Here is a 14,159-nt window from a genome sequence, read left to right on the forward strand (position 1 = left end):
GACAGATATGAGGTGAATTTTGTTTTATCTGAGGTCGTGGGTTTTGGAACTCTTTTCATCAAAGGTTGTTGGAAACAATGCCTTTGAATAATATTAAGGCAGAGGGAGATTTCATATTCTGATAAGAAAGTGAAATTGCAACCTCAACTCCACAGAAGTTGAAATTGAACTCTACTTCATGTGCATCTTACCAATCCTGGCCCATTGATCCCACCATCCAGAGTCATAGAGACATACAGCATGGAAGCAGGCCTCAGCCCACTGAGTCTAGGCTGACCGTCAATCACCTATTTACACAAATCCTACATTAATCTGATTTTTATTCTTATTACATTCTCATCAACTCCCCCAGATTCTAGCACTCATTTAATTCAATCAGTAAATTGCCAACCTGCATGTCTTTGGGATGTGGGAGGAAACCTATGTGATCATGCCAAAAATTTGCAAACTCCACCAGACAACACCCAAGGTCAGGAATGAACCCAGGCCTCTGGTGCTCCTCTACCAGCTGCACCACTGTGCTACCCTTAAGTGCTTGATTTGTCTATTCAGTACCACATGACCCTTTGCACCTAATCTGCTACTTAATTTCCCAGCAACACACCATTGAACAAGCAAGGCCCTTAAATAGGAGCCTGTCAATTTCTAGGCAATGTTCTTTTTACACATTTATATCATCCATGTTCAGATACTTTTCTGTCAATGAGTAAATTAGTTTAATCTCCCACCTTGCTAATAATTAATTTCTGTACAATGCTTAAACTTTCAGTTTGAACCTGCAGTATTTAAGCAGCTCACTTGTCAACATCCTTTAGGTGGGACCTGCAACACTATCTTGGTAGCAAATATCTATGGAGAGGCTGCTCAAATTGAAGAAACGGTAAGGACCTTATGGGAAAATGTGGATATGTGATTGTTCTTTTGGGTATGTACTTTTTTAAGTCATTGTCAAAGTGTGAGAGCCAGCATAAAAACAGGCCTTCTGTTTTTATGCCTTAGTGATAGGATAGTGAGTCCTCGGGTTGAACCACTGCAGTCTGTGTATAATGGTCCTTCCACAATGCTGTATGGTAGGGAATTCCAAGATTTTGACCTAGCAACGAAGAAGGAACAGCACAGTAAGTCCACTCTGTCCATCTAAACACTGGAGATTTAGGAGATGTTGCCAGGCAAGCATTAACAAGTTGCCACAGATCATCCTGTAAATAGTACGCAATGCAACTGAATGTGGATCGTATGGATGTTTAAGATAGTGGATGAATTGCCATTGAAACAGTCCACCTATCCATGGTGAGAACAGTATGTATCAATGTGGAAGGATGGGTGCCAATAAAAAAGAAGCAGCAGCAGAGGAAGATGTACTGATACTGCTGTGAAATACACTTGGGCTACGTAATGCTGGTGATGGAATGAGAGGTTGTTTCAAGTTGTGGATGGCATGACAATCAAGTAAACTGCATTGTCCTTCATATGGGGTGATGATGGAGACAGGTAGAGTTGCCCTGACTTCAGTTATCAAACTACACTGTGCAAACAATACTTGCATCTGAACTTGTTCAAAGGCCAAGCTTCAAATCATTGATGGCTTCTTCAGTGAAGTGTATAATTGAATGGGTCTTGGCCTTAACAACATCCCCAAAACAAAGGGCTTCAACCAACCTGTCCCACTGTACAACATCACTCTCTGATAATAAAGGTCCACAATGAAACACTGGAATATGTGGATTGCTTCACTTATCTTGGGACCTACCTCTCAGTGATAAATTTCAGCATCACCTTAACTGCTCCAGCACAGTCTTTGGCTATCAGTAGAAAAGTGTGTTTGAAGATTAAAACCTTAATCAGCTACAAAGATTGTGGTTTACTGTGTAGCAGTAACCACTACCTTCCTGTACATTTCCAAGTCATGAACTTTCTGTAGCAGGCACTCGAAAGCACTGGGTAGGAAACACAAACATTTGCTCAACAAAATCTTCTAAATCCACAGGCAAGATAAGAAAACTACTGTCAGTGCCCTATCCCCAGCATCATTACCAGCATGGAGGCCCTCATTATACTCCATTGTCTCGGATGGGCATGCCCAACACCAAACTCTGAAAACAGACCCACTGTTCTAAGGTCCATCATGGCAAGAGGTTATTAGTTGGATAAAAAAATGCTTCAAGAATTTTTTCAAAACTTCTATGAACATGTATAACATCTCCACAGTCCTACGGGAATCCCTACTGCTAGACCACTCAAAATGGAGGAGGAGCAGTTCAGATGTCATTGAGAACCTCAAGACTCTTTGTCGAGAGCACACGGAAGGATGGCATAAGAGTTGGATGGAGTACAATGATTCCCATGCGATCCACACCCCATCTGTTCCACCAAACACCTGCCACCCAACCTGCAGCAGACTGTTGGTCCTACTCTGACCTGATCAGACGCGTCAGAACCCAGTGAAATGGAGTGGAAATGAGACAAGCCCGACCTCAAAGGAGAGGGAGGAGAGAGAAAGTCAGTGTATCTGTACAGCAAAATGAGTGATAGGTAGCACAGAAATTGTCATAGCACAGTGACTAGTGGGGGGAAAAGCAATTATAGTTGGTCAAATATCTTTAGTTTATTATATTGTTTGATAACAGGAAATTAAGTCTTTCGTGGCCCATCTGATCTGAGACTACCTGTGTGCAACATCACTTTCCTACCTTTAACAACATTCTCCCCACTATTGTTGGAGTAAAACCCAGTAAACAGCTGCAATCCTCCTGGAGTATGGAGATGCTTTGCAGCTATGCAATGCAGCATGATGTTTTCTGCTTCCCTAACCTTAGGGTGTTGAGACCAATTAAAATGCCTTTATTCCAATCCAACATATATGGGAATCAACCATAGTTTGTGAAGCTTGGTGCTCTTATCAAACCACACTTCCACTAGAGGTTCCTTCTAACTTGGTTCATGTCAAGTGATCTGTTTGATATTGTTTGCATGTCTATGAGCCCGCGTGTGTGTATTGCTTGACTTTGATCTCATGTGTTTTTCTGTCCACCAGTATGTTTATGAACTCTTGTCTCTTAAATATTTTTAAACAGCCTGTGGACTGAGTAATGTAGGGTTCATCTCCAGACTGCTAACAATTATTATTGTTGCAAAAAAAGTCTCTAGATATCAGAGGAGAATTGGGCCAGGTCTGACAGTGCTGATCTCAGACATTCTGCCTGAGGTCTCTATCTGGGTCCTGCAATAAGAGTAGTCACTGGGCAAAAAGTGCCTAATGATGATTTGTTTCTAGGGAATTTCAATTCAGCAAGGCCCTAAATACCTTTGAGAGTGGAGGTAAAATTAGAGAACTAATTATTCATTTGTGAATTTTAGTTCAGATTTTTAAAGAATCTGGGAGTAAAAAGCTGATGCCATTAAAAGTGCTTATGAACCTTTCACAGTCTCATATGTCCTGTAGGGAAGGAAACTTGCCTCACTCAACTAGTCTGGCCCTGATCTAATACCATCACAAGCAATTCTTGATTTCTTCTGTGGTAGCCAAACAACTTGTTCAGTTGTATCTCACCGCTCCCAGCAGTTGAAGGAGGCTTAATGCCACCTTCTTTGGGATAGGTACTAAAAAAACAGTTCTTCCAATGACACATACATCCCAAGAATGGGAAATCATTTTCACTATTGATATACTTCCCATTGAATGCAAGTGACACAGAGAAAAACAAATTGCTTTAACAACAGTGAAGGTCCCCATGTTGTTCTCATGGTAAATCCACTGCCCAGTGTAAAAATAAGACATACAAATTTAGAAGGTGTCATTTTCCAACTCTGGTCTACGTTAAGGCAGAGTGATAGAAGAAGGTGTGTTGATATGGATAAAACCTATTAGGAAAGGATTTGCTTTTAATCATTGTTCCAATTCTAGAATATTAGAAAATATGGAGATCTGCTGGATACTATTTTTGTCATTTTGGAGTCCAAGTGGTCCAATAGCCCTCCAATAGTCTTCAAGCTCACACATTAATAATGATGACTATAGATAGCAATTAAAGGGTATGAAACAAAATCAGTGCCTTCATAGTTGGAGGGGAGGATATGAAAGGAAATGAACAATTGTAGCTGATAATGTCATTCTTTTGCTTTAGCTATCTACGCTCCGGTTTGCATCAAGAATGAAGTGTATACCAGCCGAGCCAGTCGCTAACGTATATAGTGACCCTATGGTGAGTGTACAACTCACTGATTTTTTTTTCATTATTCTTTCCAACACATATAAGCACTCACACACCACAAAAGCAGATCATTGGTATAATTTTCTGTAATCTCACTCCTGCATTGACTGGGAGAATGAATGGTTTAATTTCTCTTTTTCTTTAAAAAAAAGTCTGCTGGAAATACTCAGCAAATCAGGCAGCATCTGCAGAGAGAGCAAGACTTCACATTTGATGCCTATGATCTTTGATCAGAAACAGAAAAGGTTAGATTTTAATTTCTGCTTTTGAATTTTGTTTTTTTTAAAGAGATCCCTTTGAATATAAAAACAAAGCCGAACACAACCATGGCAATCAAGCCTGATCCAAGCCCAAGGATATCATTTTTTGATAGCTGACCCAATCCAAACCCAACACAGAGCAACACAATAGCACATTTAGCAGAACTGCTTCCTCACAGCTCCAGTGACCCAGGTTCAATTATGACCTCCAGTGGCATCTGTGTGGAGTGGCACATTCTCCCTGTGACCATGTGGGCTTTCTCAGGGTCCTCTGGTTTCCTCCCACAGTCCAAAGGCACACAGGTTGGTCAGCTAATTGGCCACGGTAAAATTTCCCTAGTGAGTAGGTGAGTGGTAGAATCTGGGGACAGTTGATGAATAAATAGGAAGAATAAAACAAAATGGGATTTGTGTGGGATTAGTATAAATGGATGCTTGATGGTCAACTCAGACTCATGTTTATAAGTCTGAGCTGACTACCAAGGTGATGTATGTAATGTCCCATCAGGTTGATTTCTGTAGCTAGGCTCTAAACAAATTAGTGTAGATGGGCAAAAAGGTTGGCGTGGATGTGGTGCGTTGACAGGCCTGTTTCTGTGTTGTACGACTCTCCTCTCGAGCACTGAACCTTAGTGCATTTATTTATAAAGAGCCCATGGTATAGCCCCACCTGATCTCAGTCCTAGGATTTGATACTTTATCCAACATGCGCCCAACACATATCATTGGGTCCCATCAGACGCTTACATCTCTTGGAAAGTTTCCAAGGACATCACATTGTTCATTTTTGAAATATGGTAACTATTGTTAGCTAGGCAACTTTTTTTCTCATCCAGCACAAATAGCAGTTAGATGAATGTGTCTAATGTTCATTGGTGATACTAGTTGAGGGAAAAGCACAAGTTAGGATCTAGGAAGAGTTATCTGCTGTTCTTCAAGTAGTCTTATTGGAACTTTAGTCTACTGATCAGGAGCAAGGATCGAAGGACCTTGTTTTAATATCTCATACAAATTACAGAATCTCTTATTATAATGCACTTCTTAGAACGTAAAATGAAATTCCTGGCATGGAACTTAGATTCCTAGCATTGATATTAAAGCTGCATCAATAAATGGTGGAAGGTAAGGGTTAGAGGATGAAATTTTATATCACAAAATGTAGCCACAATCAATGCCTTACCAAAGCGCAGCCTTGTATAAGCTATGGTACATGTGATATGCCTGTGTCTTTTGAGGCAGATTATTTTGTGATAATATTTCAATTAAGTCCCACAATACATTTGTGAGACAGAATATGTGCTTTCCTACCTAGCTCCTCAAATGATCCTCCTGTCCTCGACTGGTTCTCCTTATAAGCCCCATTTTCCCTAAAATCTGCAGACCATGCCCATCGCTTCTGTGCTCTTCCAATTAACTCTTTCTACCATATTATCTTGTGATTCCCCTCCTGTCTTGTGGTCTTCCAAACCACTCTTCTGTTCTTCAGTTTTCCAACCCCTCTTCTGCCCTCATTGACCCTTTTCTCACCTTTGATCTGACCCCTTTCTGCCCCAGGAACCTAACCTTTTCAGCTCTGTAGCTTTCTGATCTTTCCTGCACATAATTTCTGACACTCTCCCTATCTGTGATCTCACTACATCTTTCCCACAGTCTGCCACATTCCCTTATTCTCTATTCATGTTCCAAACACTTCTTCTACTCCATGGTATTCCGACCCTCTCCTGTAGCCTGACTTTCCACCAGCCCAGTTCTTCCAGCTTCTGCTAATCTGCCAACCTCTCCACTGCTACCTGCCTGCGATCTTCCACTGCAAGCCTCCTTTGCTGCATCCAATCTGTCAATTTCCCCACTTCTTACAATCTCTCCCCCTCATTCTGTCCTATAAGATACCAATGCCCCACCCACCCCGCCATCTATCTTAAACTTCTAAAGCCATTTTTACCCCGTAATCTGCAACCACATCTCTTCTGCCCTTGGATCTTCTGACTACCACCTATCTCTCACAATCTTGCATCTGCAGTCTTCAGATCCAGCTCCCATCCTTCTTCCTTGTGAACCCCTCAGTTGCTAGTATAGCAATTGTCCTGGGCTTTTTTTTACCTCAATCATTTACAGAGGGATACGCAGACATTTAAATGTAGTCACTTTTGGAAGGGCACTTTACAGAGAATACTATTACACGTTTGCACACCACAGGCATGTATTTTTAATGTGCCAATACAATTATCATTGCAATGTAGGGTACGGTACAGGCTTCTGTTGCCCCAACTTTGTTGATACTCATTAATTTCCAGAGACCATCCCTAGCTGCACCCGACCACCACTGGATTTCCTGCCTGGATAGTCCGGCTAGCTGCTGGGTAGGAAACAATGAAAAAACAACATCTTTCCACTAAATTCATCAGGATTTTCATATCCTCGGATTTTTGGCTGTCCCCAGCATTCATCCTTCAACTTTTCTCTCTGTAAATATCAGGTCCATGGTTTGGGAAATGAACGTGACACTAAATGAAGCAACCTCACTGATAAGTGATAAAGGGAGAGCTAATGTCTCATATGAATGAACGTTCATGGAAGGAAAATTAATATTCCATCCTTATTTATGTTATGTTTCTTTTTTCCAGAAATTGATTCAGAAGCTTCAGAATGACATCAAGGTACTTCAGGATGAGCTGGCTATGTATAATATACTGGTGAGATATTTCACATTACACCCTTCAAATATTTGCATTATTTTTGATAGCATAAATATTAGCAAAGAAGGTTAGAGTATGATTGATTTTAAATGAGATTGAGATTATGATTTTTGAAGTTAACAATGCCTGGCTGTAGAGTGCTTACTACCTGTTTATTTTATTCTGCTGTTCGTAGCAACACAAACACCTGCAGTTATGCGATAACCTTTCCTCATCAATATTTTTTCAAACATTTCAGTGTTATATTCGGATATTCAGTACTGATACTTCCATTTACTGCTTGAGCACATTAGCAATGTTTTCCAGCAAATCCCTCTGAATACCTAGAAGTATATTTCTGAAATATAATCTCTAACTATTGAGTGATTTTCAAACTTCAAGAAATTCTCTTGACCTTGTAAGATTTACTCAAACAACGCTCTCTGGATATGACATTGTATTTTCCAGCAATTATCTCTGGATATTACTCTGGAGAGTAATTTTCTCTGGATGCCCAGTTATGTATTTTTGTAATGTACCTCTAGTTATCAAATAATATATTTCTGTAATGCTGTCTGGATATCCACTGATATATTCCTGTAATTCTCTGTGGATATTAAGTAATATAATCCAGAAACTTTCTCTGGATAGCAATTGATGTATTCTAGAAATTATCTTGGATACAAACTGATTCCTTATCGTGATTGCCTCTGGATATCAACTTATATATTGTGTGTATTCTGTTTGGGCATCTAGTGATACCGATATTCTTACTAGTTATTGAGTAATATATCTCTGAATATTGAACGATATACTCTCAAGATTAACTCTGGCTACAGAATATTGCTATACCCTAGCAGTTTTTTATAGTTATCAAATGAGGTATTCCTGTAATTTCTCAGATTGTCAAGTGATATATTCCGCTTTCCTATATTAGGCTAGCCGTCGACAGGTCAGCTACGAAACTTTAACTGCAAATCAAATCCGAGACATCAAAGCTCAAGTCTGTAGGTACTTGGATGGGACAATAGAAGAAATTAATGTGAGTGACTGAACACTTCTTTAAAAAAAAATTTATCTAGAAAATATGTCAGTCCTATTGAGGAGCCACACCTGTCACAGTAAAAGTTAGAGATAGGGCTACTACACAAGCATGGATTCTCCAACACAAGCTCTTTTCAAATGCAGTGCCTACTTTCTGTAGTCAATTTACCCAATTAAGTGGTATATACTGGACTTTGTGTATTGCTGTTGCTTAAGGATAGCACCCTTGTCTGTAAGTCAGATGATTGTGAATACAAGATCTCGGCTAACAATCAGGTATGGCATTATCAAAGATGTTATCTTACTTATGAGATATTAAATTGACATATTACCTGCCCTCTACCATAGATTCTATGGGGCTATTTTTAAGAAAAGCAAGAGAAAGCTTCACTCCAATCATTTCTAATTTTAAGAGTATGACCCCCTGCCCTCAAAAGATGTGGGAGGGGAAAGATTCAGTTGTCAAGATCTATGTGAAAATCCAACATAGATGGGACAAAGAAAAAGGTTCAGCTGAAAGAGTATGAGTCTCTAGGACTGAAATTAAAAATTAGAAGCAGAGGTAGTAATCTCCACCCGAGCAGTGTGTAAATTGTAATCAAGTCAATAACATCAAGGAGTTGAATGTATGGTTCAAAGATTAGTGTGAATGAAATGGGTTTCACCCCTAACCGACTAAGACCGAAAAAATTGTATCGGGGAATAACGAAGTGGCGGAGAAGTCAAAGAAGTATTTTATGTCTGCTTTCAGCAGTTTTCTGTGGAGATGGTAAAGAACAACAGGACTAGAGTCAATGAAGAACAGACAAAAATTAGCACAAGTGAGAAAATAAAAATATTGCAGAAATTTGAGACTGAAAGCTGATAAATTCCTAGGACTCAATGGTCTGCATCCCAGGGTTTTGAAAGGGGTGCCTATGGTTGCCATCTTCCAAAACTCCATTGATTCTACAATAGTTTCCATAGATTGGGGGGGGGGGGGGGGGGGCAATAGCAAGTATAAACTCACCATTTATGAAAGGAGGAGAAAGAAAACTGGGAACTATAGACCAATTAGCCTGACATCAACGATAGGAAAAATGCTGGAATCATTTATTAAGGTAGTGTTAATGGGGCACTTGGAAAATAATGATAGAATTGGGCAGACTCAGCATAGACTCTGATAAAATCATGTTTGATAAATCTGCTAAAGTTTTGGGAGTTATAATGAACAGCATAGATAAGAGAGCATTTAGCCTTTTCAAACTATGTTATCAAATTTTCTGTCTCAAGATGCTTTTATTACTTATTTTAGTATATATTCCAGTCTTTCCTACAACTAACGTTAAGCTACCCAACTCCTGTGTACTTGGGTCCTAATAATAACATTTAATAGCACATAGAACAGTATAGCACTGGCCAGCTATTTGGTCCACGATGTTGTCGATCTTGATGCTAATTTATACTAAATGTCCTCCTCCTGTTTATCATCTATATCCCTTCATTCCTTTCATATTCGTGTGTCTATCTAAAGGCCTCTTAAACTCCACTAAACAGCCTGATTCCACCACTACCCCAGTAACCCATTCCAGGCACCTACCATTCTGCGTTTAAAAAAAAAACTTGCCCCTCACGTCGCCTTTAAACTCCCCACTTCCCCCCCCCCCCAACCTTAAAAGTATGTCCTCTGATGTTTGACATTTCTACCCTGGGGAACAGATCCTGACTGTCTATCTTATCAATGCCTCTCATGATATTAAAAACTTCTATCAGGTCTCCCCTCAGCCTCCGACGCTCTCAGAACAACAAACTAAGTTTATCCAACCTGTTCTTATAGCTCACACTCTCTAATCCAGGCAGCATCCTGGCAAACCCCTTCTGCACATTTTCCACAATCTCCACATCCTTACTATAATGGGGTGACCAGAACGGCACATAATACTCCAAGTGTGGTCTACCTACTTAATCTTATACCCAACACCCCTACCAGTGAAGGCAAGCATTCCATACACCTTCTATAGCATTTTATCCACGCGTTGCAACTTTCAGTGAACTATAGACCTGGACCCCAAGATCCCCCTGTATCTCAATGCTATTGAGGGGCCTACCATTAACTGTATACTTTGTCCTTTCATTTGACCTCCCAAACTGCAACAACTCACACTTGCCCAGATTAAACTCCATCTGCCAGTTCTCTGCCCATATCTGTAATTGAGCTATATCCCACTGTATTCTTTGATAGTGTTTTACACCATCCACAACTCCACCAATCTTGGTGTCATCCGCAAATGTGCTAATCCACCCATCTACATTTTCATCCAAATCATTGAAATAGATCACAAACAACAGAGGTCCCAGCACTGATCCTTGTGGAACACCACAGGTCACGGACCTCCAGCCAGAATAACAGCCTTCCATCCCTACTCTCTATCTTCTATGGGCAAGCCAGTTCCGAATCCAATCTTGCAATTCACCTGGATCCCATTCACCTTTATCTTCTTAATCAACCTACCATGAGGGACCTTGTCAAATGCTTTATTAAAGTCCATGTAGATAAAGTCCACTACTTTATCCTCATCAAGCACCTTTGTCACTTCCTCAAAAGACTCAATCAAGTTTGTAAGACATGACCTGCCCTGCACAAAGCCATGCTGACTGTCCCTAAGCAGGCTATGCCTTTCCAAGTGTGCATAAACCCTATCCCTCAGTATCCTCTCCAATAGCTTCCCTACCATTGACATGAGGTTCACTGGCCTATAATTACTTGGATTATTCTTATTTCCCTTCTTGAACAAAGACACAACATTTGTTACTCTCCAGTCCTCCGGGACCTCACCTGTTGCTAGTGAGGACACAAAGATCCTTGTCAAAGCACCTGTAACCTCCTCGCTTCTTTCAATATTCTGTGATATATACCATCAGGCCCTGGGGATTTAGCCACAATGCTTTTCAGGAGACCCAGCAATACCTCCTCCTTAATCTCAGAATATCCCAGCACATTAGCGTGCCCCACTCTGTTTTCACTATCCTCCAATTCCTTCTCCTCAGTAAATACCAATGCAAAGTACTCATTTAGCACCTCAGCCACTTGCTCTAACTCCAAGCATAAATTCCCTCCTTCATCCTTGAGTAGTCCTCCCCTCTCCTTACATATGCTTCCTTTTTCTTCCTGATTAAGTTTAGGACCTCTCAGGTTATCCAAGGTTCCCTTACCTTACCACCTTTGTCTTTACTCCTTACCGGAACATGCCAGTCTTGAACTCTGATCAGCTGCTCTTTAAACAACTCCCACATGTCAGACGTGGACATGTCCGACAGCAGCTGCTGCCAATCAATGCCCCCTAGCTCCGGTCTTATTCTGTTGTAATTTGCCCTCCCCCAATTTAATACCTTCCTGCAAGATCCAATTTTATCCTTACTCATAACTATCTTAAAAATTAATGCGTTGTGGTCACTTTTCCCAAAATGTTCACCCACTATCAGGTCTGTCACCTGGCCTTGCTCATTTCCCAAAACTAGGTCCAGTACGTTCTGTCCTGTAGCTGGACTCTCCACATAATGTTTCAAGAACCCTGCTTGGATGCAATAAAGAAATCCTGCCCCACCTAAGCTTCTTGTATTAAGGAAGTTCCAATCAATACTGGGGAAGTTAAAGTCCCCCACTATTGACAACCCTGTTTCCGCACCTTTCCATAATCTGTCTACATGTCTGTTCCTCCACCACTCAGTGGCTATTAGTATTGGTATTGGCTTATTATTGTCACTTGTATTGAGGTACAGTGAAAAACTTGTCTTGCATACCAGTCGTACAGGTCAATTCATTACACAGTGCGGTTACATTGAGTTAATACAGAGTACATTGAGGTAGTACAGGTAAAAACAATAACAGTACACAGTAAGGTCACAAGATCACAAGATCACAAGATAAGGGAGCAGAAGCAGGCCATTCGGCCCATCGAGTCTGCTCCAAGGAAAAGGGAAAAAGAAATGGGGTGGGAAAAAAAGAGAGAGAAAAAAAAAGGTGTCACAGCTGCAGAGGAAGTGCAGTGCAGGTAGACAATAAGGTGCAAGGTAATAACAAGGTAGGTTGTTGAGGTCAGAGTCCATCTCATCTTATAAGGGAACTGCTCAATAGTCCTATCACCGTGGGATAGAAGCTGTCCTTGAGCCTGTGGTATGTGCCCTCAGGCTCCTTTATCTTCTGCCTGATGGGAGAGGAGAAAAGAGAGAATGACCCGGGTGGGTGGGGTCTTTGATTATGCTGTCTGATTCACCAAGGCAGCAAGAGGTAAAGACAGAGTCCAAGGAGGGGAGGCTGGTGTCCGTGACGCACTGGGCTGTGTCCACAACTCTCTGCAGTTTCTTGCAGTCCTGGGCAGAGCAGTTGCCATACCAAGCCGTGATGCATCCAGATAGGATGCTTTCCATGGTGCATCGATAAAAGTTGGTGAGTGTCAAAGGGGACATACTGAATTTCTTTAGCCTCCTGAGGAAGTAGAGGCGCTAGTGAGCTTTCTTGGCCATGGCATCTACGTGATTTGATCAGGACAGGCTATTGGTGATGTTCACTCCGGGGAACTTGAAGCTCTCAACCCTCTCGACCTCAGTACCATTGATGTAGACAGATGCATGTAAACCCCACCTCCCCCCCTTTCCTGAAGTCAATGACCAGCTCTTTTGTTGACATTGAGGGAAAGGTTTTTATCATGACACCATTCCACTAAACTCTCTACCTCCTTCCTGTATCCTGACTCATCGTTATCTGAGATACGGCCTACTATGGTGGTATCATATGCAAACTTGTAGATGAAGTTAGAGCAGAATCTGGCCACACAGTCATAAATATATAGGGAATAGAGTAGAAGGCTGAGGACACAGCTTTGTGGTGCATAATTCCACCTTTCATATTTCTGAGCTCCACCCAAATTGCATTTGTGGATGAGCCCCCAGTATGTCCTCTGTGATGTTCTCTCTTATCAGTGGTGCAACCCCTCCACCTCTTTTACCCCGCACCCCCCCCCCCCCCCCCCCCCCCATCATGTCTAAAACAGCAAAACCCAGCAGCATTGAGCAGCAGTCTTGTCCCTCACGCATCCAGGTCTCTGTAATGGCAACAACATCATAATTCCATGTACTGATCCACGCTCTAAGTTCATCCTCCTTACCCATAATACTGCTAGCACTGAAATAAACACAATTTAGCCCATCAGACCCACCATGTTTATTAGCCCGTTCCTTTCAGTCTTTCTTGCCGTACCATCTTTCTTGCCCTCAACCCTACCACCTGTTGCCCTGTTGCTGTGGTTCCCATCCCCCGCCACTCTAGTTTAAACCCTCCTGGGTAGCACTAGCAAACCTCCCGGCGAGGATATTGGTTCCCCTCCAGTTCAGATGCAAACTGTCTTTTTTGTACAGGTCCCACCTGCCCTAGAAGAGAGCCCAATGATCCATAAATCTGAAGCCCTCCATCCTGCACAGCTGCTTAGCCACGTATTGAACTGCACTATGTGTCTATTTCTCACCTCACTAGCACGGGTAGTAATCCTGAGGTTACAACCCTGGAAGTCCTGCTTTTTAACTTTCTACCTAGCTCCCCAAAATCATTTAGCAGGAGCTCATCTCTACTCCTGCCTATGTCATTGGTACCTATATGGACCACAACCTCTGACTGCTCACCCTCCCCTCACAGAATGTCCTGTACCTGCTGTGAGACATCCTAGACCCTGGCACCAGGGAGGCAACACACCATCCTGGAGTCATGATTTGCAGCCACAAAAATGCCTCTCTGTGCCCCTTACTATCAAGTCCCCTGTCACTATCGCTCTGTCTGACTTCACCCTTCCCTTCTCTGCCTCAGTGCCAGGCATGGCTAGCCTCTGACTAGAAGCGTAACTAGAAATTGGGTTGTAAACTGGTCTTGTGAGCTGCTTAGAAGAGTGATCATTAATGCTGAACCTTTTCCACACTTACCACACTTTTCCAATATGAAT

General features: G+C 41.7%; 1 protein-coding gene across 1 annotated transcript in view; it reads left to right on the forward strand.

Moving 5' to 3' along the window:
• LOC127574459 (kinesin-like protein KIF9) overlaps nt 1-14,159 on the forward strand; it is a 60,609-nt gene that overhangs the window by 17,792 nt on the left and 28,658 nt on the right. The window contains exons 6-9 of the mRNA XM_052023475.1: nt 770-880; nt 4,125-4,202; nt 7,096-7,164; nt 8,084-8,188. Coding sequence (XP_051879435.1) covers nt 770-880; nt 4,125-4,202; nt 7,096-7,164; nt 8,084-8,188 — 363 coding nt within the window. The remainder of the gene's footprint in view (nt 1-769; nt 881-4,124; nt 4,203-7,095; nt 7,165-8,083; nt 8,189-14,159) is intronic.

The sequence above is a fragment of the Pristis pectinata genome, chromosome 9, assembly GCF_009764475.1.
Source record: "Pristis pectinata isolate sPriPec2 chromosome 9, sPriPec2.1.pri, whole genome shotgun sequence".
Taxonomy (NCBI): Eukaryota; Metazoa; Chordata; class Chondrichthyes; order Rhinopristiformes; family Pristidae; genus Pristis; species Pristis pectinata.